Here is a 25154-nt window from a genome sequence, read left to right as displayed (position 1 = left end):
GTGTATGTAAAATACATATGTAATTTATATTTTCATGTAGACCCTGTTTACTACCTGCATTAGATCTTCTGCTCCTTAAATTCAGCATTAATGGAGTTCCCAGAGTTGCTCCTATACTCATGAATTTGTTCTTTTTTCCTTTCCAACACACCTGACTGAAGGGCTTGATATTTCACAGGTCAGACACTCTCGTCCAGAGCAACTTACAAATTTCATTCATATTACAGAGGTAGGCAAGTGAAGTCTTAGGAGCCTTGTACAAGGACCCTAATTGGTATAGCATAGAGTACTTGTCGAACAGGATTTGAACCCCATGCCCCCTCAGGGGCAGAGTGCTGTTACCCACAGCACTGATCGTTGATTGTCGTTAAAACAAGAATGTTCAGTGAAAGCACCTGCATTCAACTAGTCTTGAGAAACAACTGGTCAGTTGCCTAAACATGTGTCTGTTAAAACAAAGACATTACAGGCTCAAAAGGAAATAAAAGCATATTTGTGCTGTCCTTTAAATAATGATTCGGTGACCAGCAGTTATGCACAGATCATTGCAAATGCCCCATTAATCAAATGCATGCACTCCAATTGTACCTTCCACAAATATTTTGTTTGCAGATGGGCGGAAACATGCCTAACGTATATTCTATAGTATGGAATGTGATAGAAGCTTTGTATACATCTGATCTAACAGGAATGAAATGCAAGTGTGCCCTAAAAATGACATTGAAAAGTACAAAAAAAGCATTTTGCTAATAATATAACCCTTTTAGAATATACAATAAATGCATGTAAAGCATATTTATGAGTGCATGTTGTCAATGCATGATCATCATAGAAGACCCTTAGATTTTTTAAATAATTCTTTTTATTATTTTATGCCATGTTTTAAAAAAACGACACAGCAGATATCAAAATTACAAGAGAGGTAGGGGAGAAAAAGCATTTTATTCTTTTCTTATAAGGGGTAGTCACGCAGATTCTTTATTGGGTATCCCAGTAGCCTGGAGAATGAAAAGGTTCCCACACCTGAAATGTTCTCTGGAAATAATAATAGTAAATGAAGTCAATTTTTGTGTGACTACAGAGTAAAGCTACTACACTACTGCTGCATATCCAGCATATGATGAGTGTATGTAAAATGCATATGTAATTTATATTTTCATGTAGACCGTGTTTCCTACCTGCATTAGATCTTCTCCTCCTTGAATTCAGCACTAATCGATTTCCCAGAGTTGCTCCTATACTCACCATACTCCACCTTACTCAGGAAACCTGTGTTGATGGTCAGCTTGACTGGGACCTTCACTTGCACCTCCTTCCTCACCACATTCACAGTGAGCTTGGTGTGGGGAGGGATTTTGGCTGGCAGGCTGACACGGACAGCCTTCTTCTCTGTTCTAGTGTTGCTGCTTCCTTTTTCCACTGTGAAAGTATTGCTCAAAGTGAGGCTGCTCTCTGCCTTCACTAAACCCACATTCAACTCAAATCTTGCTCCCACACTGATGCTTGATTCGTTGTGGAAGCTGAAGGTATCAGTGACAGCCTGCTCGTACTCTTGATCCAGCTCCGTGGAGAAGTTTTGCTCATGATCTGTATCATTCCGACCATCCAGGGTGTCAATGACAGCAGATGACACACGTTCCTCCTTCTGGCTCCAGAGGACCTCAGCTGTTATAATGGCCCTGCCCGGGTTTAGAGGGCGCACATGAGAGACTTTGTCATTGAACCAGTCATAGATAGGCACATCATGAGATGCTCTGGCCACCATCATAGCGCCACCTCTATTTGAATGCTCATAAAGGACCCAGGCTCCTCTCTGCACCTTGTGAGAAGAAGCTGTATCATTGAAAGAGCCATAGGCCAGGTTTGTCTCACAGGTAAGAACAGTGCTCCTACCTCTGTATGCCGAGTGTTCATACAGTGTGATCTGAGGATTTGTCAGGTCATCTGTAATCATCTCTAGTGATGAAATGCTGTCATTGGGATTCACTCTGTTGTATTCTCCTTCTTCGTAGACAGCCTGGGAGCCACTGAAATTGATATCTGTGTAAGCCACCCATGGATTTCCAATCACCTTCAAAGAGGAAATGGTGTCATTAAAAAAGTGCTCAACCAAGTTGGAGACATTGGAGGTAAACTCTTTGCTGAGACCCTCAAAATTAATATGCTCATAGACAATGATCTTGTTCATGGTGTCCGGCAGAGTTAGTATCCCTGAAGTCAGTACAGGAACAGATGAGACTTAGACAGTGGAAAAAGAGGAGGAATCCCTGTTCATATATAGGAGGGCTGCAGTGGGTGGGAGTGGGAGGATCTGCAGGTTGTTCCCAAGCACAGGAAACAGATACCTGCACTGTATCCCAAAACAAAACCGGCCAAGCCAATAGTTTCCAGCAGCCATTTAAATGGCACTGAAGATTTACAACACATCATTGCTGACGTGCATTCAGCAAGTGCTTCTGCCTGAAACTGGAAAACAGACAGGAATGTGGAATTAGTAGCTTTGGGCCTTGCCAAAAGCTTACGCTTTCACCCTATTAACTGTGCTTTTGACTGGATCTCTAACTCCCTCCCTCCTTTTCTCTCTCCTTCCCTTAACCTTCCCTCTATGCAGATACCTATCTCTATCCTACACAAGGTTCATCAGGAATAGTAGCTGTATAGCTGCTCCCCTCATGGCTCTACTAAAGGGAGCACCCACAAAGCTGCAGCTGCTGAGGCACTCATCTGTGCATTAAAAAAGTCAATCATGATGGCTCCATTGCTCAAACAACCTGATCTTTCTAAAGCTTTTATACTTGAGGTAGACACTTCGGAGACTGGGGTAGGAGCAGTGTTGTGTCAGCGTGTAGGACCCAAACAGAAGCTCCATCTCATAGCCGTTTACTCCCACACACCCGCTGAATGGTACTACTTGCGGTAAATCTAACAATCCAGGAGTGGAGACATTGGTTAGAAGGAGCCAAGCACCCTTTTAGTGTGATCACTGACCACAAGAACCTGGGATGCATGAAGTCAGTTAAACATCTGAACATCCTGGTGCAGATAAGGAGGATCCTTCAGCACCTGACCCCTCAGCAGTCCATCCTCTCACGCCATGCTCACAAGAGGATGCTCTTCTTCAGTGTGCTGCCTCTGCTGCACCCTGTCTTCAGGATGACACTGTCTTCAAGACACTCTGGTCACTGGAGGCCTTGCCTCCACCACAGCTAGGATGACTCCATCTCCATTGCAAACCGCACTGCTATTCTCTGAAAGACTCATGAATTTGTTCTTTTTTCCTTTCCAACACACCTGACTGAACGGCTTGATATTTCACAGGTCAGACACTCTCGTTCAGAGCAACTTACAAATTTCAGTCATATTACAGAGGTAGGCAAGTGAAGTCTTAGGAGTCTTGTACAAGGACCCTAATTGGTATAGCATAGAGTACTTGTCGAACAGGATTTGAACCCCATGCCCCCTCAGGGGCAGAGTGCTGTTACCCACAGCACTGATCGTTGATTGACATGTTAAAACAAGAATGTTCAGTGAAAGCACCTGCAGTCAACTAGTCTTGAGAAACAACTGGTCAGTTGCCTAAACATGTGTCTGTTAAAACAAAGACATTACAGGCTCAAAAGGAAATAAAAGCATATTTGTGCTGTCCTTTAAATAATGATTTGGTGACCAGCAGTTATGCACAGATCATTGCAAATGCCCCATTAATCAAATGCATGCACTCCAATTGTACCTTCCACAAATATTTTGTTTGCAGATGGGCGGAAACATGCCTAACGTATATTCTATAGTATGGAATGTGATAGAAGCTTTGTATACATCTGATCTAACAGGAATGAAATGCAAGTCTGCCCTAAAAATGACATTGAAAAGCACAAAAAAAGCATTTTGCTAATAATATAACCCTTTTAGAATATACAATAAATGCATGTAAAGCATATTTATGAGTGCATGTTGTCAATGCATGATCATCATAGAAGACCCTTAGATTTTTTAAATTATTCTTTATATTATTTTATGCCATGTTTTAAAAAAACGACACAGCAAATATCAAAATTTCAAGAGAGATAGGGGAGAAAAAGCATTTTATTCTTTTCTTATCAGGGCTAGTCACACAGATTCTTTATTGGGTATCCCAGTAGCCTGGAGAACGAAAAGGTTCCCACACCTGAAAAGTTCTCTGGAAATAATAATAGTAAATGAAGTCAATTTTTTTGTGACCACAGAGTAAAGCTACTACACTACTGCTGCATATCCAAGATATGATGAGTGTATGTAAAATACATATGTAATTTATATTTTCATGTAGACCCTGTTTACTACCTGCATTAGAGCTTCTGCTCCTTAAATTCAGCATTAATCGAGTTCCCAGAGTTGCTCCTATACTCATGAATTTGTTCTTTTTTCCTTTCCAATACTCCTGACTGAAGGGCTTGATATTTCACAGGTCAGACACTCTCGTTCAGAGCAACTTACAAATTTCAGTCATATTACAGAGGTAGGCAAGTGAAGTCTTAGGAGCCTTGTACAAGGACCCTAATTGGTATAGCATAGAGTACTTGTCGAACAGGATTTGAACCCCATGCCCCCTCAGGGGCAGAGTGCTGTTACCCACAGCACTGATCGTTGATTGTCGTTAAAACAAGAATGTTCAGTGAAAGCACCTGCAGTCAACTAGTCTTGAGAAACAACTGGTCAGTTGCCTAAACATGTGTCTGTTAAAACAAAGACATTACAGGCTCAAAAGGAAATAAAAGCATATTTGTGCTGTCCTTTAAATAATGATTCGGTGACCAGCAGTTATGCACAGATCATTGCAAATGCCCCATTAATCAAATGCATGCACTCCAATTGTACCTTCCACAAATATTTTGTTTGCAGATGGGTGGAAACATGCCTAACGTATATTCTATGGAATGGAATGTGATGGAAGCTTTGTATACATCTGATCTCACAGGAATGAAATGCAAGTGTGCCCTAAAAATGACATTGAAAAGCACAAAAAAAGCATTTTGCTAATAATATAACCCTTTTAGAATATACAATAAATGCATGTAAAGCATATTTATGAGTGCATGTTGTCAATGCATGATCATCATAGAAGACCCTTAGATTTTTTAAATTATTCTTTTTATTATTTTATGCCATGTTTTAAAAAAACGACACAGCAGATATCAAAATTACAAGAGAGATAGGGGAGAAAAAGCATTTTATTCTTTTCTTATCAGGGCTAGTCACGCAGATTCTTTATTGGGTATACCAGTAGCCTGGAGAACGAAAAGGTTCCCACACCTGAAAAGTTCTCTGGAAATAATAATAGTAAATGAAGTCAAATTTTTTGTGACCACAGAGTAAAGCTACTACACTGCTGCTGCATATTCAACATATGATGAGGGTATGTAAAATACATATGTAATTTATATTTTCATGTAGACCGTGTTTACTACCTGCATTAGATCTTCTGCTCCTTAAATTCAGCATTAATCGAGTTCCCAGAGTTGCTCTTATACTCATGAATTTGTTCTTTTTTCCTTTCCAACACATCTGACTGAAGGGCTTGATATTTCACAGGTCAGACACTCTCGTCCAGAGCAACTTACAAATTTCAGTCATATTACAGAGGTAGGCAAGTGAAGTCTTAGGAGCCTTGTACAAGGACCCTAATTGGTATAGCATAGAGTACTTGTCGAACAGGATTTGAACCCCATGCCCCCTCAGGGGCAGAGTGCTGTTACCCACAGCACTGATCGTTGATTGACATGTTAAAACAAGAATGTTCAGTGAAAGCACCTGCAGTCAACTAGTCTTGAGAAACAACTGGTCAGTTGCCTAAACATGTTTCTGTTAAAACAAAGACATTACAGACTCAAAAGGAAATAAAAGCATATTTGTGCTGTCCTTTAAATAATGATTCGGTGACCAGCAGTTATGCACAGATCATTGCAAATGCCCCATTAATCAAATGCATGCACTCCAATTGTACCTTCCACAAATATTTTGTTTGCAGATGGGCGGAAACATGCCTAACGTATATTCTATAGTATGGAATGTGATAGAAGCTTTGTATACATCTGATCTAACAGGAATGAAATGCAAGTGTGCCCTAAAAATGACATTAAAAAGCACAAAAAAAGCATTTTGCTAATAATATAACCCTTTTAGAATATCCAATAAATGCATGTAAAGCATATTTATGAGTGCATGTTGTCAATGCATGATCATCATAGAAGACCCTAAGATTTTTTAAATAATTCGTTTTATTATTTTATGCCATGTTTTAAAAAAACGACACAGCAAATATCAAAATTACAAGAGAGATAGGGGAGAAAAAGCATTTTATTCTTTTCTTATCAGGGCTAGTCACACAGACTCTTAATTGGGTATCCCAGTAGCCTGGAGAACGAAAAGGTTCCCACACCTGAAAAGTTCTCTGGAAATAATAATAGTAAATGAAGTCAATTTTTTTGTGACCACAGAGTAAAGCTACTACACTACTGCTGCATATCCAACATATGATGAGTGTATGTAAAATACATATGTCATTTATATTTTCATGTAGACCCTGTTTACTACCTGCATTAGATATTTTGCTCCTTAAATTCAGCATTAATCGAGTTCCCAGAGTTGCTCCTATACTCATGAATTTGTTCTTTTTTCCTTTCCAATACACCTGACTGAAGGGCTTGATATTTCACAGGTCAGACACTCTCATCCAGAGCAACTTACAAATTTCAGTCATATTACAGAGGTAGGCAAGTGAAGACTTAGGAGCCTTGTACAAGGACCCTAATTGGTATAGCATAGAGTACTTGTCCAAACAGGATTTGAACCCCATGCCCCCTCAGGGGCAGAGTGCTGTTACCCACAACGCTGAGCGTTGATTGACGTTAAAACAAGAATGTTCAGTGAAAGCACCTGCAGTCCACTAGTCTTGAGAAACAACTGGTCACATGCCTAAACATTTATCTGTTAAAACAAAGACATTACAGACTCAAAAGGAAATAAAAGCATATTTGTGCTGTCATTTAAATAATGATTCAGTTACCAGCAGTTATGCACAGATCATTGCAAATGCCCCATTAATCAAATGCATGCACTCCAATTGTACCTTCCACAAATATTTTGTTTGCAGATGGGCGGAAACATGCCTAACATATATTCTATAGTATGGAATGTGATGGAAGCTTTGTATAAATCTGATCTAACAGGAATGAAATATAAGTGAGCTTGGTGTGGGTAGGGATTTTGGCTGGCAGGCTGACACGAACAGCCTTCTTCTCTGTTCTAGTGTTGCTGCTTCCTTTCCCCACTGTATTCCTCAAAGTGAGGCTTCTCTCTGCCTTCACTAAACCCACATTCACCTCAAATTTTGCTCCCACACTGATGCTTGATTCGTTGCGGAAGCTGAAGGTATCAGTGACAGCCTGCTCGTACACTTGATCCAGCTCCGTGGAGAAGTTTTGCTCATGATCTGTATCATTCCGACCATCCAGGGTGTCAATGACAACAGATGACACGTGTTCCTCCTTCTGGCCCCAGAGGACCTCAGCTGTTATAATGGACCTGCCCGGGTTTAAGGGTGCACATGAGAGACTTTGTCATCGAACCAGCCATAGTTAGGCACATCACAAGATGCTCTGGCCACCATCATAGCGCCACCTCTATTTGAATGCTCATAAAGGACCCAGGCTCCTCTCTGCACCTTGTGAGAAGAAGCTGTATCATTGAAAGAGCCATAGGCCAGGTTTGTCTCACAGGTAAGAACAATGCTGCTACCTCTGTATGCCGAGTGTTCATACAGTGTGATCTGAGGATTTGTCAGGTCATCTGTAATCATCTCTAGTGATGAAATGCTGTCATTGGGATTCACTCTGTTGTATTCTCCTTCTTCGTAGACAGCCTGGGAGCCGCTGAAATTGATATCTGTGTAAGCCACCCATGGATTTCCAATCACCTTCAAAGAGGAAATGATGTCATTAAAAAAGTGCTCAACCAAGTTGGAGACATTGGAGGTAAACTCTTTGCTGAGACCCTCAAAATTAATATGCTCATAGACAATGATCTTGTTCATGGTGTCCGGCAGAGTTAGTATCCCTGAAGTCAGTACAGGAACAGATGAGACTGAGACAGTGGAAAAAGAGCAGGACTCCCTCTTCATATATAGGAGGGCTGCAGTGGGTGGGAGTGGGAGGATCTGCAGGTTGTTCCCAAGCACTGGAAACAGATACCTGCACTGTATCCCAAAACAAAACCGGCCAAGCCAATAGTTTCCAGCAGCCATTTAAATGGCACTGAAGATTTACAACACATCATTGCTGACCTGCATTCAGCAAGTGCTACTGCCTGAAACTGGAAAACAGACAGGAATGTGGAATTAGTAGCTTTGGGCCTTGCCAAAAGCTTACGCTGTCACCCTATTAACTGTGCTTTTGACTGGATCTCTAACTCCCTCCCTCCTTTTCTCTCTCCTTTCCTTAACCTTCCCTCTATGCAGATACCTATCTCTATCCTACACAAGGTTCATCAGGAATAGTAGCTGTATAGCTGCTCCCCTCATGGCTCTACTAAAGGGAGCACCCACAAAGCTGCAGCTGCTGAGGCACTCATCTGTGCATTAAAAAAGTCAATCATGATGGCTCCATTGCTCAAACAACCTGATCTTTCTAAAGCTTTTATACTTGAGGTAGACGCTTCGGAAACAGGCGTAGGAGCAGTGTTGTGTCAGCGTGTAGGACCCAAACAGAAGGTCCATCTCATAGCCGTTTACTCCCACATACCCGGTGAATGGTACTACTTGCGGTAAATCTAACAATCCAGTAGTGGAGACATTGGTTAGAAGGAGCCAAGCACCCTTTTAGTGTGATCACTGACCACAAGAACCTGGGATTCATGAAGTCAGTTAAACATCTGAACATCCTGGTGCACATAAGGAGGATCCTCCAGCACCTGACCCCTCAGCAGTCCATCCTCTCACGCCCTGCTCACAAGAGGATGCTCTTCTTCAGTGTCCTGCCTCTGCTGCACCCTGTCTTCAGGATGACACTATCTTAAAGACACTCTGGTCACTGGAGGCCTTGCCTCCACCACAGCTAGGATGACTCCATCTCCATTGTACCCCGCACTGCTATTCTCTGAAAGACTCATGAATTTGTGCTTTTTTCCTTTCCAACACACCTGACTGAAGGGCTTGATATTTCACAGGTCAGACATTCTCGTCCAGAGGAACTTACAAATTTCAGTCATATTACAGAGGTAGGCAAGTGAAGTCTTAGGAGCCTTGTACAAGGACCCTAATTGGTATAGCATAGAGTACTTGTCCAAACAGGATTTGAACGCTGTTACCCACAGCGCTGATCGTTGACTGACATTAAAACAAGAATATCCTGTCTCTCACTCAGTGGTTATGTACAGCGTTAATGTAACCGTGAGTGGATGTGCAACCAAGAGTCTGTGTGGAGGCCTTTCAACACTCATGTATACAACAAATGACGTGATGGATATGAAGTGCTGTGAGGGGGATCTGTGTAACAGTACTGGCAGCTTACACTGAGTCTCTTCGTCTTTGTGGGGCATCTGCTCTCCTCCACCTTCCTCAGCTCAGCTTTGTGGTAACCTCCATTCAGGAAATGGTTTAAACAATTATTACCATGTTTGCTCTAAATTATCAAATCAGTGTGCATGCATTCATACTGCACCTACAGCAATTCCTAACTGATAACTTTGTAATTTCTCCATTTTGTGTATCAAGAAAGTATGACGATGTCTAATGTAGTACAATAAAAGAATTAACCGTGGTGCAATCTTGTCCTTTAATTTCTACAGTTTCAGTTTAATAGCATAATGATGCCTCCTGTGCTATGTTCAAGTTCAAGTTCAAGTTCGGTTTATTTGTCACATACATAGTCATACACAGTACAACATGCAGTGAAATGGTGGAGAGTGCTCTGTCCAAACTGAGGAAGAGATCCAGGGGTGCATAGAGAAAAAAATATATATACAGATAAATATATATTCTATGTATGTACAAAAATATATTAACAATGTATGTACAATATATGTATATTATGATTATATACACAATGTACAATGTATATGGTTGAGTATATATGTACACAATCTACAGAATGTACAGATCCATTGTATAGTACCATATCTACAGTTGTTGTAACAGGTTAATTGAGTATAAATCTAAATCTATATATACAGCTGTACAGATATATAGTCATGTTACGTGGTGGTGGTGGTGGTCCCCACAGTTTATCAGTTTCCCTGATTCAGGGCCCGAATGGCCTGTGGGAAGAAGCTCCTCTTCAGCCTCTCTGTCTTGGCCTTCAGGGAGCGGAAGCGCCTCCCTGACCTCAACAGAGAGAAGAGTCTATTGTTGGGATGGGTGGGGTCCTTCACAATTTTCCTGGCCTTGGTTTGGCACCGCTTGTAGTAGGTGGTCTGCAGGTCAGGAAGTTCCGAGTGAGTGATGCGCTCTGCTGAACGCACTACCCTTTGGAGTGCTTGTCTGTCCTGCTTGGTGCTATTTCCAAACCAGACTGTGATGTTCCCCGTGAGGATGCTCTCGATAGTGCAGGTGTAGAAGTTCCCCAGTACCTTGGAGGGCAGTCTGAAGTCCCTTAGGCGTCTGAGGTGGTAAAGACGCTGACGAGCCTTCTTTGCCAGGGAGCTGGTATGGCGGGACCAGGACAGGTCCTGCGAGATGTGAACACCAAGGTACCTGAAACTATCTACTCTCTCCACCGTGGTTCCACTGATCCTCACAGGTTGGTAGTGCCGCTCCTGCTTCTTGCTGCAATCCACGATCAGCTCCTTTGTCTTACTGACGTTTAGGAGGAGATTATTTTACTGGCACCAGTTTTCCAGGTGTTTAATCTCCTCCAGGTAGGCCCTCTCGTCGTTGTCCGAGATCAGACCCACGACAACGGTGTCGTCAGCAAACTTGACAATGGTGTTAGAGCTGGAAGTGGCTGTGCAGTCGTAGGTGTACAGTGAGTAGAGCAGGGGGCTTAGGACACAACCCTGAGGAGCTCCAGTGCTGAGGGTGAGGGTGGATGAGGCGCAGTTGCCCACCCGTACTGATTGTGGTCTGTCTGTTAGGAAGTTGGAGATCCAGTCGCACAGGGATGTATGCAGTCCTAGATCTCCCAACTTAGTAGTGATTAGGGAGGGAATGATAGTGTTAAATGCTGAACTGTAGTCGACAAATAGCATTTTAACATAATTTCCCCTAGCATTTTAAATTGTGATTGTATTCTATTTTGACTGGCTTTTTTCAGCAGTCTAAAATACAGTTTAGAGAAAATGAGTAAAGTCTTTCTAAGTTGATACATGTGTGGTTTAATCAACACTGCCCTGTTGTTACTAGTATTAGTAAGGAATAAGGAATCATTTTGTGTTGATATTTAATTATTTATGGACTGATTTAACTTACGGGTTAATTTATTGGGGGGGGGGGGGGGGCTAAGTGGTTAATTACTCAGAGCCGTGTCAATTTCAGTGTGGCAGCATCACCAGCCTAAGCATAAGTAAGAATGATTTTAAAACAAATTATACTGTCACTAACAGATTGTGAACAGGTTCTCACCAAATAATATTATTTTTGTTATTTGTTCTGTAGATATTATACAGGTAGACTATAGTATAAATTCTTGTGTACCACCCACACACCTAGCTAATATATTATCTCGGCTGTTGGCATATCTAAAGGTAAACCGCCCAAAAAAATAGCTCACCTTCCTAAAGGTAGTTCTCAATACGCGGGTTGATATAGTCAGATGGGTGGCAGTATAATTCTAATGCGTGATATGCATAAGGAAGACATATCGATTACTGTTATGCAAAGCGTTAAGGTAGCTGTGAATAGATATTCAACCAAGAGTTGAGCAACCTGCTCAGCAGGTTTTATTCAGGTTTTCTGCAGTATAGCACCCCTCACCAGCTGCTAACAGCATTACACTTCAAAAGCAACAACCGGGAATCACTCAACACATGTTGAATCAGTCACAAGCCACTTCTACAGCTTTTTTATTATTATTTCATTTTTTTTTACCATTACTAATGAATGGCTCTCTTATGGTCCTCTTGGATTTCCTCAAACAGTTTTCATTTATTATACACCTGCCATCAAATACTCAAATACTGATGGAAGGTGCCATCTATATCCTGTAACAGCCTATAGCCATAATGCTATCTGGTTAAAAAAGCAACTTCAATAAAAACAGCCACCTCACGCTTAAATCCCTGGTCAGAATAGCAGGCTAACTGCAAAAAGAGGCAGAGGGAGGTGAAAAAGAAAGTTAATACACACAAGTGTACTGTGCACCTTCCTGAAGAGATCATATACACTATTATGCAATAGACATACATACAAGAAATTGCACATAAACATCCAAAATAAAGGAGAAAGGCAAAAGAACAGCAGCTAGATGGTTGTTACCCTTACAGAGTAGAATCCTGCAACCATTGCTTCAAGGGGCAACAAGAAATCTAGATACCACAGAATAGTTCATTAACACATAATGATTGCAGGAACATGCATGTTCTTAACACACCTCTCCAAATCTTTGGCTCAGGAGTAAAATCTATGAGGACTCAGCCAGTCAACCAGCAGCAGCATTAAAAACATTTAACATTTAACCTTAACACTATGCATACTGGTTACTACAGTGGACACCTGTTTAAAAGTCAGTAAAAAAGCAATACCTCTTCCTGCCAAATGGTGGAATTACAATGGAAAATAAATCTTGCCTGAATATGAATAGAACAGGAAAAATCTTCAAATTGTGTTTGCTTCTATTATTTGATAATCGTCCATTGTTTCCTTATTCTCTTCAATACTTTTTTCATTAATGACTTGCATTATCCATCCTAATACATTCACTTATGTTGCTTATGTCATGTTTACTGTAAACAAATTGTTAACCACTCAAAACTGTTTGCTATTTTATATGAATCAGTTATAAGTCAGTAGTTTGTAACTTCAAGAAAGTTGGAAAAGTATTAAAGTGATTGTCCAGTCACTTCACCCATGCTAGGGTTTGATACTTTAGTTTGGAAACTTCATTCTAAAATGATGAGGTATGAAATTGTTTAAGACATTTGTGATTAGTTTCTTTTGTTTCATTGATTTGTGGTGGACGTTTTTAGAATGTCTTGCAGGAATTATTTTTCCCTATCATGAAAAAGGCTACCTGATAAGGGTTTGACCCCCCCAGCCAGTATAGAGGTAGAAAGGAGAGGAGGAAATACACAGGGAAGGGGGTGTTAAAGCTCTAATCTGTGAGATACCACCAAAGAACATCTGTGAGAAGAAATCCAGACTTTTCTTTGAAACTAACCCTAACCTCTTGCTAAACAGTTAAAACAGACTCAAGTTTCATGTTACTTTATTTTATTTTGTTTATGTTTCATTTCTTATCTTTAGATCGTGTTAATCCAAATTCACTCTTCACTGCCAATTCTTGTGATCAAGCAAATCCGCCTAATTGTTTTGATTGAGTCCCAAGTCTCAACGTATGGGCAGCAATGAATCATTCTAGAATTGTCATCAAAAGAAAAAACGGGCCACATGACCACATATACCAAGACTCCTGCTTCTGAAAGGTCTACCTTCAAAAGCCTCTAACTCGCCAGCTCCGGACACAGAACGATAACTTCACCCAGCTTTGACCACAAGGGGGGGGTGATTCAGTTCAATAGACTCGACCAACAGAGGCAATGAAAAATGAAAGCTGGCCATCATTAAAGGTGAGAGAAATTGTTTATTCGCTCATTTTAATGAAACAGGAACTGTGCAAAATTAAAACCTGCCACAGTGCTCTGAATTGAGCTCAGTATAAGAGGGTGGAGGACAGCAGAGGTCCCAGCACGAGGAGGAGACTCCGCTTAGCGCGCTCAAGACATTTACTCTTGCAAGCGTGATGGATGTCTCTCACACATGTTCCTGATTGCATATCTACTCAAAGTCACCCTTAATCCATGATCAAAAAACCTGAGGAAGACAAAAATAGACAGAATGTTTAAAAAGGTACATATATTAAATCCAATTATATCTGCCACTATATCTTTAGACTTCAGTCTAAACTGAATTAAAATCACAGTGAAAACTGAAAACTGCAGTGCTGTGGCTTTTTGGGTTTTGCCTTGATAACCATCTAATGCGAAACATGTTGCTATTTATACTTGTTTCAGTTACATCGAAGTGCATGATGTTTCCTATGTACAGTTTAAAGTGGCTAGGTTTACACTAGGTTTTAGCTTTTAAGGTACTGTGTTTTTGACCAATTAAAATGTCATCCATTCTGTAGACTTTTCTATAGCTGGAAACCGAACACTGTCTCATATGTGTAATACTGTACTGTTCTTTTTTCTATGAAAAGTGATTAGTTCTGACAACTTGGTAATGCTTGGAAATTATGGAGGTCAGTGCTACAGCAATTGGTGGTAAGCAAGTATTCATACGAAAGTCCATGTGTATACCACCTACAGAATAAAATAGAAAAATAACTTTATTTAGTGAAGACCTGTTCAAGATCTGTTAGTGACAAATACAATTTATATTAAAGTGATTCTTACTAGTGCTTAGGTGTTTGGCAGTGCCGCTACACTAATATGGACTAATATTCCATCACTTTGCCACCGCAGGTCTCTTGTGCATGTTCTACACATATTAGTGAGTGCAGTGCCAGAAGACAAAGGAGATGCAGCTTGATATGCCTACACAGAAAACCAGCAAACTCCATCTATACTTGGCATGCAAGTATTTGGTTCCTGCCGTGTTGTAAAGTTGACTACTAAGAGTGGTCCCCTCTTTTACTTAATGTGTCATTGCCAGTCCCGAGTTGTGCTGATCCAGGTTGTAAAAGCATTCAGACACAAAGTGGTTAGCACACAGTTTATTTGCTGAATGTCGCTAGGCTGTTAAAAGTAAACTTTGCCCAATTCTCTCTTCTGTGCTCTGAGGATGGGGGTTGAAAATGCGCTTTGTGCTGGTCTGTGCAGCCAACAACAGAGTTGTTCGCATGCTTAGCTCTTAGAAATAATGTCAGTGGGTTTGGCGCTTGTGAGAAAAAATGGCTCACTCTCATAAAGGTAATTCTCAATCTGTGGGTGGAGCTACTTAGACTGGGACAGTATAATTCTAATGACCCTCATAGGTGATGTGCATAAGGAAGCCAAATATGAACAAGTTGTTTTAGCCTGTGTTATCTGACGTAGGCATTCAGCAAGAAACTGACTGGGTTGTTTAGTTTCAAAGTTTGTGGGTATTTCCAGATACCTAAATGCATATGCATGAGCACTGAAAAAATGGATTTAAATGTGAATTTTAAATAATATGTCCCATTTACATGAATGTTACACATGCAGAGTTCATATGAACATACTAGACTATCACATCTGAACAGTTCAATTTGGAGAGAAATTGAGACAGAAACATAAATGTAGCAAAGTATAACCCCTTTAATAAGTAACATGTTTTTTCCCCAAAACACATACAATATTTAAAAATAATTAATAATTAAAAACAAAATTAATATTAAATGTTACCTGCTGTTTCATTGTCCTTAAAAGTGCAGCTATTTGTGTCCTTTGAAAGTTATGGTAAGAGTTGTAGTAGGAAATGCAAGTACAAAACTGGTTCAAATAAGCTTCCAGATATAGGGACAAGAAACAAAACATTTGTTCAACATTAAGCCCTATGACAACCATATGTAGACGTATGGAGATCTGAACTTTATTACTATCATAAATTGAGTTAAAGAAATGAAAGCCACGTATCATTTCACAGTGATAAAATTGATTAGGACTTCCTGGAGACTGCTAGAGTTCACCCTTTTTACATTTACTATGAGAAAGTGTTACATTGAATGCTACTTTCTGTTAAAATATAGTTCTGTTAACATAGTCACCTAGCTACTTTTCTGAGTACATGCGACTCCACAGTACACACCCTTATAAACACCCTGATAAAACAAATAGATACATGCTCACTTCACATTTCTCATACAATGTGAAAGATTCATGCAGTAATGGACATTCAAATCACATTGGGACTAATCACTTTGTTTTTCACCAAAGGTGAGGAGAATCATATCATTTGTATATATAATTAGCATAGTCAGCACCATAATTACTTTTAATAAATGTATTGTTTAATCAACACTGTCCTGGTGTTACTAGTATTATTAAGGGATAATGTATGCTTAAGTTGTAATGGTTTAATGTCCTATGTGTTTGTGTTGATAATGATGTACAAACTTATTTAACATCCTGATATTTTGTTTATTTATCATAGCCACTACAGGAATAATATGCAGTAGACTACACAAAACAAATGCATGTATGCCAAGTGCGTGTGTATTTTGCTATTTCTCTATGCAGTCAGTTCACTCTGGATTCTCATTGTTTTCTAGCACTGGCACTCGAATGCTATGAGTATTATGCACCGGTACCTACTGAATACAATTACACATATCCGTGTCTATATCAGTGTGGTAGCGTCACTGCCAGCCTAAGCACAAGTAAGAATGAGTTTAATGCAAATTATACTGTCACTAACAGATCCTGAACAGATTTCCACTAAATAATGTTATTTTTATGATTTGTTCTATAGATGGTATACAGATAGACTATAGTATACATACTTGTATACCACCCACACTGTGTATCAGTGGCAGGGTGAACGCTGGGCTTTTGAAATTGACCGCTAATTCCAAATGCTGCGACACTGATAGGTGCAACAAGCAAATGGTCCCAGGTAAATGATTAATCTACTTCTTTCACAAAATTCTCTGAACTGTTCCTTGTCTAGAGCATCTTTCAGAAGTGCTTTGGACAAGGGCATCTGCCAAATGCTATAAACATAAATACTATACTTCTCTGGACTTGACACAGCTCATGTCAGTGACCTTGACTTGTCCTAGTTTATCATGACTTAGACCTGAGGGAGTGGACCCTAATGAGCAAATGGGCAGAGTGTGTAGAGCATGACATCTAAAGAGGAAGTGCACAGTGAGAGAGAACACCAGAGGAACATTACTAAACTGGAAATTTAAATCACAGTCATGTTTAACAATATAGTAGCGAGACCTTCTGAACCATATTTTGCAGACTGATGTTGATTAGCTTCCTCTTTTTCTCTGTATGTTTACTTGCTTTTAGCTTTACCAAACCAGCCTCCTAATGGGAAGAAGTGTTGCAATACCAGAGACTGCTCAGGTACTGTGAACTGTGAAGGAGATGAAGACCACTGCTTTAGCACAACAGGTAAAAATCAAACAATCTGCTTACAGGATAAAGCCGGTTCTTTTATGCATGACAAAAGTACAAAGTAATCTGCTTATGATGGTTGAGGTTTCCAATTCCAGCTGTAGAAAAGCCTGCAGTGTGTAGTGTCCTTAGTTGGTCAGAAACAGGGGAATATTTTAAATCCGAGGTTCTTAAGGAAATGTTCTACTTACCACAATTTTTCTTTGACTGAACTCATAACACAGGGCATTGGAACAGCAAAGACACTGAACTATCCACTGGTTAGAATTTTAGAAAAACTGATTATAGAATAATTAAATCAACTAAATGTGGGGAGGACTGTGGCAAAATGGAAATATCTATACATTACTGAAGTCTACATGTGCAACTGGATTTAGTATTTCTCTCTGTTCTTCCTGTCTCTCACTCAGTGGATTTGTACAGCATTAATGTAACCGTGAGTGGATGTGCAACCAAGAGTGTGTGTGAAGGCCTTTCAACACTCATGCATACAACAAACGTAATAACGGATGTGAAGTGCTGTGAGGGGGATCTGTGTAACAGTGCTGGCAGCTTACACTGAGTCTCTTCGTCTTTCTGGGGCATCTGCTCTCCTCCACCTTCCTCAGCTCAGCTTTGTGGTAACCTCCATTCAGGAAATGGTTTAAACAATTATTACCATGTTTGCTCTAAATTATAAAATCAGTGTGCATGCATTCATACTGCACCTACAGCAATTCCTAACTGATAACTTTGTAATTTCTCCGTTTTGTGTATCAAGAAAGTATGACGATGTCTAATGTAGTACAATAAAAGAATTAACCGTGGTGTAATCTTGTCCTTTAATTTCTACAGTTTCAGTTTAATAGCATAATGATGCCTCCTGTGCTATGTGACTTATTCAAGCTAATGTGACTGAGAGAACATTAGAAGAATCACAATATCTACTAAAAGTAAACTCCAATTATGAAACTGTGGGAATTTTCATTCCCAGAAATATCTGAAACCGATTTCAGAGCACAACAAAATGGAAGGAACACACTCAGGATCTACACAGGTTCATTTATTGCAATTAATGAAAAATAGACATGGGTTCTTCAAAATCAAAACAGTTGTTCATGGGAGTTATAGGTGTGTGAAAAGATTAAGTATGAACTCTTTCCATTCTGGCAGTAATTAACAAATATCTGTGAATATACTATTGACAAACTCCGGGGGGGAAAGACGGAAGTTATATGCAGGTTGCTAAAGAACAAAAGAGTACAATGGTACAGTCATGGTCATACATATCATGCACGCATCATGCATTCATCAAACATGCTGTGCACTATTGCAAAAACAACCCTGAGTAAACAGTATATGTGAGACAGTGCAGAATGAGTGGGATAGCAGTGGAAGTGATATCATTAGATGTCATTTTATTGTCTAAGGTATTTAGCTTGATATTCCTACAAGGTGCAGAGTAATAGAGGTGGCATCTGAGAGGGTGGGAGTGTATGTCAGAGTACAGGCTTTGTTGGAGTACTACTGACTATGCAGCAGCCTGATGACCTGCAGGAGCTATTTGACCCTGAGCCTGCTGTTTTTGGCTTTGTATGCTTCTGAATCATATTCCTGGACGGCAGCAGTGACAGATTACTGTGGCTTGGGTGGATGGGCTCTCTTATGGTCCTCTTGGATTTCCTCAAACAGTGTTTGGTGTACAGTACAGTCTTGATAAGAAGAAGGAAAGAAAGAATCATTTATTATACACCTGCCAGAAAGCATTTGCATTTGTATTTTTATAATATTTTATAATATTTTAACTGCCTATTAATCATTGAGTAGCATTTTAAATTGTGATTGTATTCTATTTTGACTGGCTTTTTTCAGCAGTCTAAAATACAGTTTAGAGAAAATGAGTAAAGTCTTTCTAAGTTGATACATGTGTGGTTTAATCAACACTGCCCTGTTGTTACTAGTATTAGTAAGGAATAAGGAATCATTTTGTGTTGATATTTAATTATTTATGGACTGATTTAACTTCCGGGTTAATTTATTGGGGGGGGCGGGGGGCTAAGTGGTTAATTACTCAGAGCCGTGTCAATTTCAGTGTGGCAGCATCACCAGCCTAAGCATAAGTAAGAATGATTTTTAAACAAATTATACTGTCACTAACAGATTGTGAACAGGTTCTCACCAAATAATATTATTTTTGTTATTTGTTCTGTAGATATTATACAGGTAGACTATAGTATAAATTCTTGTGTACCACCCACACACCTAGCTAATATATTATCTCGGCTGTTGGCATATCTAAAGGTAAACCGCCCAAGAAACGCATATCCTAGCATAATGCTTGTGGGTTTGGTGCTTGTTAGAAAAAATAGCTCACCTTCATAAAGGTAGTTCTCAATACGCGGGTTGATATAGTCAGATGGGTGGCAGTATAATTCTAATGCATGATATGCATAAGGAAGACATATCAATTACTGTTATGCAAAGCGTTAAGGTAGCTGTGAATAGATATTCAACCAAGAGTTGAGCAACCTGCTCAGCAGGTTTTATTCAGGTTTTCTGCAGTACGGCACCCCTCACCAGCTGCTAACAGCATTACACTTCAAAAGCAACAACTTGGAATCACTCAACACATGTTGAATCACTCACAAGCCACTTCTACACATCTACCATGTTCATCCTTTTGTAAAATCTCTGGCGATTGTGTTTTTTCCTTTCAACTCTGGCATTTTCTTCCCCCTCTGGTTCAACAGTCTGAAACTCTCTCTACATTCAAATCTAACATCTTAATTGATGTTCCAATCACTTCCATGGCCACAGGCATATAAAACCAAGCACCTTGGCATGCAGACTGCTTCTACAAACATTTGTGAAAGAATGGGTCTCTCTGAGGAGCTCCAGCATGGTACCATGACAGGATGCCACCTATGCAATAAGTCCAGTTGTAAAATTTCCTCACTACTAAATATCCCACTGTCAAATGTCAGTGGTATTATCACAAAGTGGATGACAGCAACTCAGCCACGATGTAAGCCATGTAAAATGACACAGCAGGGTCAGTGGATGCTGAGTCAGGCACTACAGACCTCCAAACTTCATGTAGCCTTCAGATTATCTCAAGAACAGTGCATAGAGAGCTTCATAGAGTGGGTTTCCATGGCCGAGCAGCTGCATTCAAGCCTTTCGTTACCGAGCGCAATGCAAGCATTGGATGCAGGGGTGTAAAGCACGCCACTGGACTATAGAGCAGTGGAGACATGTTCTCTGGAGTGATGAATCACACTTCTCTGACTGGCTATCCATTGGATGAGTCTGGGTTTGGCGGTTGCCGGGACAACAGTTCTTATCTGCCTGCATTGTGCAAAGTGTAAAGTTTGGTGGAGGAGGGATTATGGTGTGGGGTTGTTTTTTAGGAGTTGCGCTTGGCCCCTTAGTTCCAGTGAAAGGAACTGTTAATGCTTCAGCATACCAAGAGAGTTTGGACAATTTCCTGCTCCCAACTTTGTGGGAACGGTTTGAGGATGGCCCCCTCCTGTTCCAGTATGACTACACACCAGTGCACAAAGCAAGGTCGATAAAGACATTAATGAGTGAGTTTGGTGTTGAATAACTTGACTGGTCTGCACAGAATCCTGACCTAAACCCAATAGAACACCTTTTGGACAAATTAGAGCGAAGACTGTGAGCCAGGCCTTGTCCAACATCAATGTCTCACCTCACAAATGTGCTGCTGGAAGAATGGTCAAAAATTCCCATAAACACACTCCTAATCCTTGTGGAACACCTTCCCAAATGAGTTCAAGCTGTTATAGTTGCAAAGGGTGGGCCGACATCATATTAAACCGTATGGATTAAGATTGGGATGTCACTCTAGTTCATATGCATGCGAAGGCAGACGGGCGAATACTTTTGACAGTATAGTGTATATTACTGATGTGTTACTGAATATTATTTAAATGCTTCTTTGGTCTGGCTCCATTGACACTGAACTGAATGTAATGTGGGCACAACTGAATTTGACAACTCTGCATTACACTCTCACACCTTCACAAAGGTTGTAGCTCAAATTGTCCAGCTAAGAGTTTAAGAATTCCATTACTCTTATAGTATAAACAAAAGGTTACAACATATACTGTGAATATGTTTGCTCACATGCTATGGACTCTGTGTATAATGAGTGAGAAGTCAGCTAGCTAATAATTAACCTTGTAAAAAGAATTTAAAAAGCTGGTGAAAAAATGACAGAAATCAGTGACACAATCTTGCTAGGTGAGAATCTGCCAATGTCCAGTTACAAAATAAATGGGCCATAAACCTAATTCATAAAAAAGAATTTGAAAGTCAGTTTTGCTGCATGTTGGACTGCAGAAATATGTTGAATATTAATGTTGAGACCATGTAATTGATAACTGTCAGATCTCAGTGAAATCAGTGAAAGTGTTTGGGGAGCCTGTTTACTAATCAGTGTAGCAGGGATTCTTTAACCGATATAGGTCCTTTGAAATAGCCACTTTTTTCTTTTTAACGTATTGTCACTGTGGGTACTTCTGAAAAGGCTGTAGCTATATAGGGTTGGTTCAAAATATCCTTTAAATGAAAGTGCTTCTAAACTTTGGATTTTCACAAAAATACTTTTTCACAGGTAAGAACAATGCTGCTGCCTCTGTATGCTGAGCGTTCATACAGTGTGATCTGAGGATTTGTCAGGTCATCTATGATCATCTCTAGTGACGAAATGCTGTCATTGTGTTCGACTCTGTTGGATTCTCCTTCATCGTAGAAGAGCCGCTGAAATTGATATCTGTGTAAGCGACCAATGGATTTCCAATCACCTTCAAAGAGGAAATGGTGTCATTAAAAAAGGGTTCAACCAAGTTGAAGACATTGGAGGTAAACTCTTTGCTGAGACCCTCAAAATTAATATGCTCATAGACAATGATCTTGTTCATGGTGTCCGGCAGAGTTAGTATCCCTGAAGTCAGTACAGGAACAGATGAGACTGAGACAGTGGAAAAAGAGCAGGACTCCTTCTTCATATATAGGAGGGCTGCAGTGGGTTGGGAGTGGGAGGATCTGCAGGTTGTTCCCAAGCACTGGAAACAGATACCTGCACTGTATCCCAAAACAAAACCGGCCAAGCCAATAGTTTCCAGAAGCCATTTAAATGGCACTGAAGATTTAGATTTTTTAAATAATTCTTTTTATTATTTTATGCCATGTTTTAAAAAAAACGACACAGCAGATATCAAAATTACAAGAGAGATAGGGGAGAAAAAGCATTTTATTCTTTTCTTATCAGGGCTAGTCACGCAGATTCTTTATTGGGTATCCCAGTAGCCTGGAGAACGAAAAGGTTCCCACACCTGAAAAGTTCTCTGGAAATAATAATAGTAAATGAAGTCAATTTTTTTGTGACCACAGAGTAAAGCTACTACACTACTGCTGCATATCCAACATATGATGAGTGTATGTAAAATACATATGTCATTTATATTTTCATGTAGACCGTGTTTACTACCTGCATTAGATCTTCTGCTCCTTAAATTCAGCATTAATCGAGTTCCCAGAGTTGCTCCTATACTCATGAATTTGTTCTTTTTTCCTTTCCAACACACCTGACTGAAGGGCTTGATATTTCACAGGTCAGACACTCTCGTCCAGAGCAACTTACAAATTTCAGTCATATTACAGAGGTAGGCAAGTAAAGACTTAGGAGCCTTGTACAAGAACCCTAATTGGTATAGCATAGAGTACTTGTCCAAACAGGATTTGAACCCCATGCCCCCTCAGGGGCAGAGTGCTGTTACCCACAGCGCTGATCGTTGATTGACGTTAAAACAAGAATGTTCAGTGAAAGCACCTGCAGTCCACTAGTCTTGAGAAACAACTGGTCACATGCCTAAACATGTATCTGTTAAAACAAAGACATTACAGACTCAAAAGGAAATAAAAGCATATTTGTGCTGTCATTTAAATAATGATTCAGTTACCAGCAGTTATGCACAGATCATTGCAAATGCCCCATTAATCAAATGCATGCACTCCAATTGTACCTTCCACAAATATTTTGTTTGCAGATGGGCGGAAACATGCCTAACGTATATTCTATAGTATGGAATGTGATGGAAGCTTTGTATACATCTGATCTAACAGGAATGAAATATAAGTGAGCTTGGTGTGGGTAGGGATTTTGGCTGGCAGGCTGACACGAACAGCCTTCTTCTCTGTTCTAGAGTTGCTGCTTCCTTTCTCCACTGTGAAAGTATTGCTCAAATTGAGGCTTCTCTCTGCCTTCACTAAACCCACATTCACCTCAAATTTTGCTCCCAAACTGATGCTTGATTCGTTGCGGAAGCTGAAGGTATCAGTGACAGCCTGCTCGTACTCTTGATCCAGCTCCGTGGAGAAGTTTTGCTCATGATCTGTATCATTCCGACCATCCAGGGTGTCAATGACAACAGATGACACGTGTTCCTCCTTCTGGCCCCAGAGGACCTCAGCTGTTATAATGGACCTACCCGGGTTTAAGGGCGCACATGAGAGTCTTTGTCATTGAACCAGCCATAGTTAGGCACATCACAAGATGCTCTGGCCACCATCATAGCGCCACCTCTATTTGAATGCTCATAAAGGACCCAGGCTCCTCTCTGCACCTTGTGAGAAGAAGCTGTATCATTGAAAGAGCCATAGGCCAGGTTTGTCTCACAGGTAAGAACAATGCTGCCTCCTCTGTATGCCGAGTGTTCATACAGTGTGATCTGAGGATTTGTCAGGTCATCTGTAATCATCTCTAGTGATGAAATGCTGTCATTGGGATTCACTCTGTTGTATTCTCCTTCTTCGTAGACAGCCTGGGAGCCACTGAAATTGATATCTGTGTAAGCCACCCATGGATTTCCAATCACCTTCAAAGAGGAAATGGTGTCATTAAAAAAGTGCTCAACCAAGTTGGAGACATTGGAGGTAAACTCTTTGCTGAGACCCTCAAAATTAATATGCTCATAGACAATGATCTTGTTCATGGTGTCCGGCAGAGTTAGTATCCCTGAAGTCAGTACAGGAACAGATGAGACTGAGACAGTGGAAAAAGAGCAGGACTCCCTCTTCATATATAGGAGAGCTGCAGTGGGTGGGAGTGGGAGGATCTGCAGGTTGTTCCCAAGCACTGGAAACAAATACCTGCACTGTATCCCAAAACAAAACTGGCCAAGCCAATAGTTTCCAGCAGCCATTTAAATGGCACTGAAGATTTACAACACATATTTGCTGACCTGCATTCAGCAAGTGCTACTGCCTGAAACTGGAAAACAGACAGGAATGTGGAATTAGTAGCTTTGGGCCTTGCCAAAAGCTTACGCTGTCACCCTATTAACTGTGCTTTTGACTGGATTTCTAACTCCCTCCCTCCTTTTCTCTCTCCTTCCCTTAACCTTCCCTCTATGCAGATACCTATCTCTATCCTACACAAGGTTCATCAGGAATAGTAGCTGTATAGCTGCTCCCCTCATGGCTCTACTAAAGGGAGCACCCACAAAGCTGCAGCTGCTGAGGCACTCATCTGTGCATTAAAAAAGTCAATCATGATGGCTCCATTGCTCAAACAACCTGATCTTTCTAAAGCTTTTATACTTGAGGTAGACGCTGCGGAAGCAGGGGTAGGAGCAGTGTTGTGTCAGCGTGTAGGACCCAAACAGAAGCTCCATCTCATAGCCGTTTACTCCCACACACCCGGTGAATGGTACTACTTGCGGTAAATCTAACAATCCAGGAGTGGAGACATTGGTTAGAAGGAGCCAAGCACCCTTTTAGTGTGATCACTGACCACAAGAACCTGGGATGCATGAAGTCAGTTAAACATCTGAACATCCTGGTGCACATAAGGAGGATCCTCCAGCACCTGACCC

At 40.5% G+C, this 25154-nt stretch overlaps 1 protein-coding gene and 3 pseudogenes across 2 annotated transcripts; 1 reads left to right on the top strand and 3 right to left on the bottom strand.

Moving 5' to 3' along the window:
* Positions 1 to 904: 904 nt before the first annotated feature.
* Positions 905 to 2188, bottom strand: LOC145652888 (epidermal differentiation-specific protein pseudogene; annotated as a pseudogene). Its single transcript, XR_014119170.1, has 2 exons — positions 1179 to 2188; positions 905 to 1035 (listed from the first exon to the last, which is right to left on the bottom strand). The product of XR_014119170.1 is annotated as an epidermal differentiation-specific protein pseudogene (transcript).
* A 3261-nt stretch (positions 2189 to 5449) lies between these two features.
* Positions 5450 to 8068, bottom strand: LOC145652993 (epidermal differentiation-specific protein pseudogene; annotated as a pseudogene).
* A 7966-nt stretch (positions 8069 to 16034) lies between these two features.
* LOC145643345 (urokinase plasminogen activator surface receptor-like) lies at positions 16035 to 17873 on the top strand. Its single transcript, XM_081704869.1, has 5 exons — positions 16035 to 16083; positions 16419 to 16526; positions 16619 to 16762; positions 17167 to 17271; positions 17685 to 17873. Exons 1-5 carry the CDS (start codon positions 16035 to 16037, stop codon positions 17834 to 17836), a joined length of 558 nt encoding a protein of 185 aa, XP_081560995.1. The 3' UTR covers positions 17837 to 17873.
* Positions 17874 to 22773: 4900 nt separating this feature from the next.
* Positions 22774 to 24272, bottom strand: LOC145652992 (epidermal differentiation-specific protein pseudogene; annotated as a pseudogene).
* Between the last annotated feature and the right edge of the window lie 882 nt (positions 24273 to 25154).

The sequence above is a fragment of the Electrophorus electricus genome, chromosome 21 (assembly GCF_041902795.1).
Source record: "Electrophorus electricus isolate QZ-2024a chromosome 21, ASM4190279v1, whole genome shotgun sequence".
In the NCBI taxonomy this organism is placed as follows: Eukaryota; Metazoa; Chordata; class Actinopteri; order Gymnotiformes; family Gymnotidae; genus Electrophorus; species Electrophorus electricus.
The sequence above is the reverse complement of the archived record's forward strand: the minus strand, read 5'-3'. Positions and strand labels throughout refer to the sequence as shown.

Coding starts and splice junctions, on each gene's coding strand:
- LOC145643345 (XM_081704869.1), top strand. CDS start 16,035: ATGGACATTCAAATCACATTGGGACTAATCACTTTGTTTTTCACCAAA. Junction 16,084..16,418: donor CACTTTGTTTTTCACCAAAG/GTGAGGAGAATC, acceptor ATTGTTTTCTAG/CACTGGCACTCGAATGCTAT. Junction 16,763..17,166: donor CAACAAGCAAATGGTCCCAG/GTAAATGATTAA, acceptor ACTTGCTTTTAG/CTTTACCAAACCAGCCTCCT.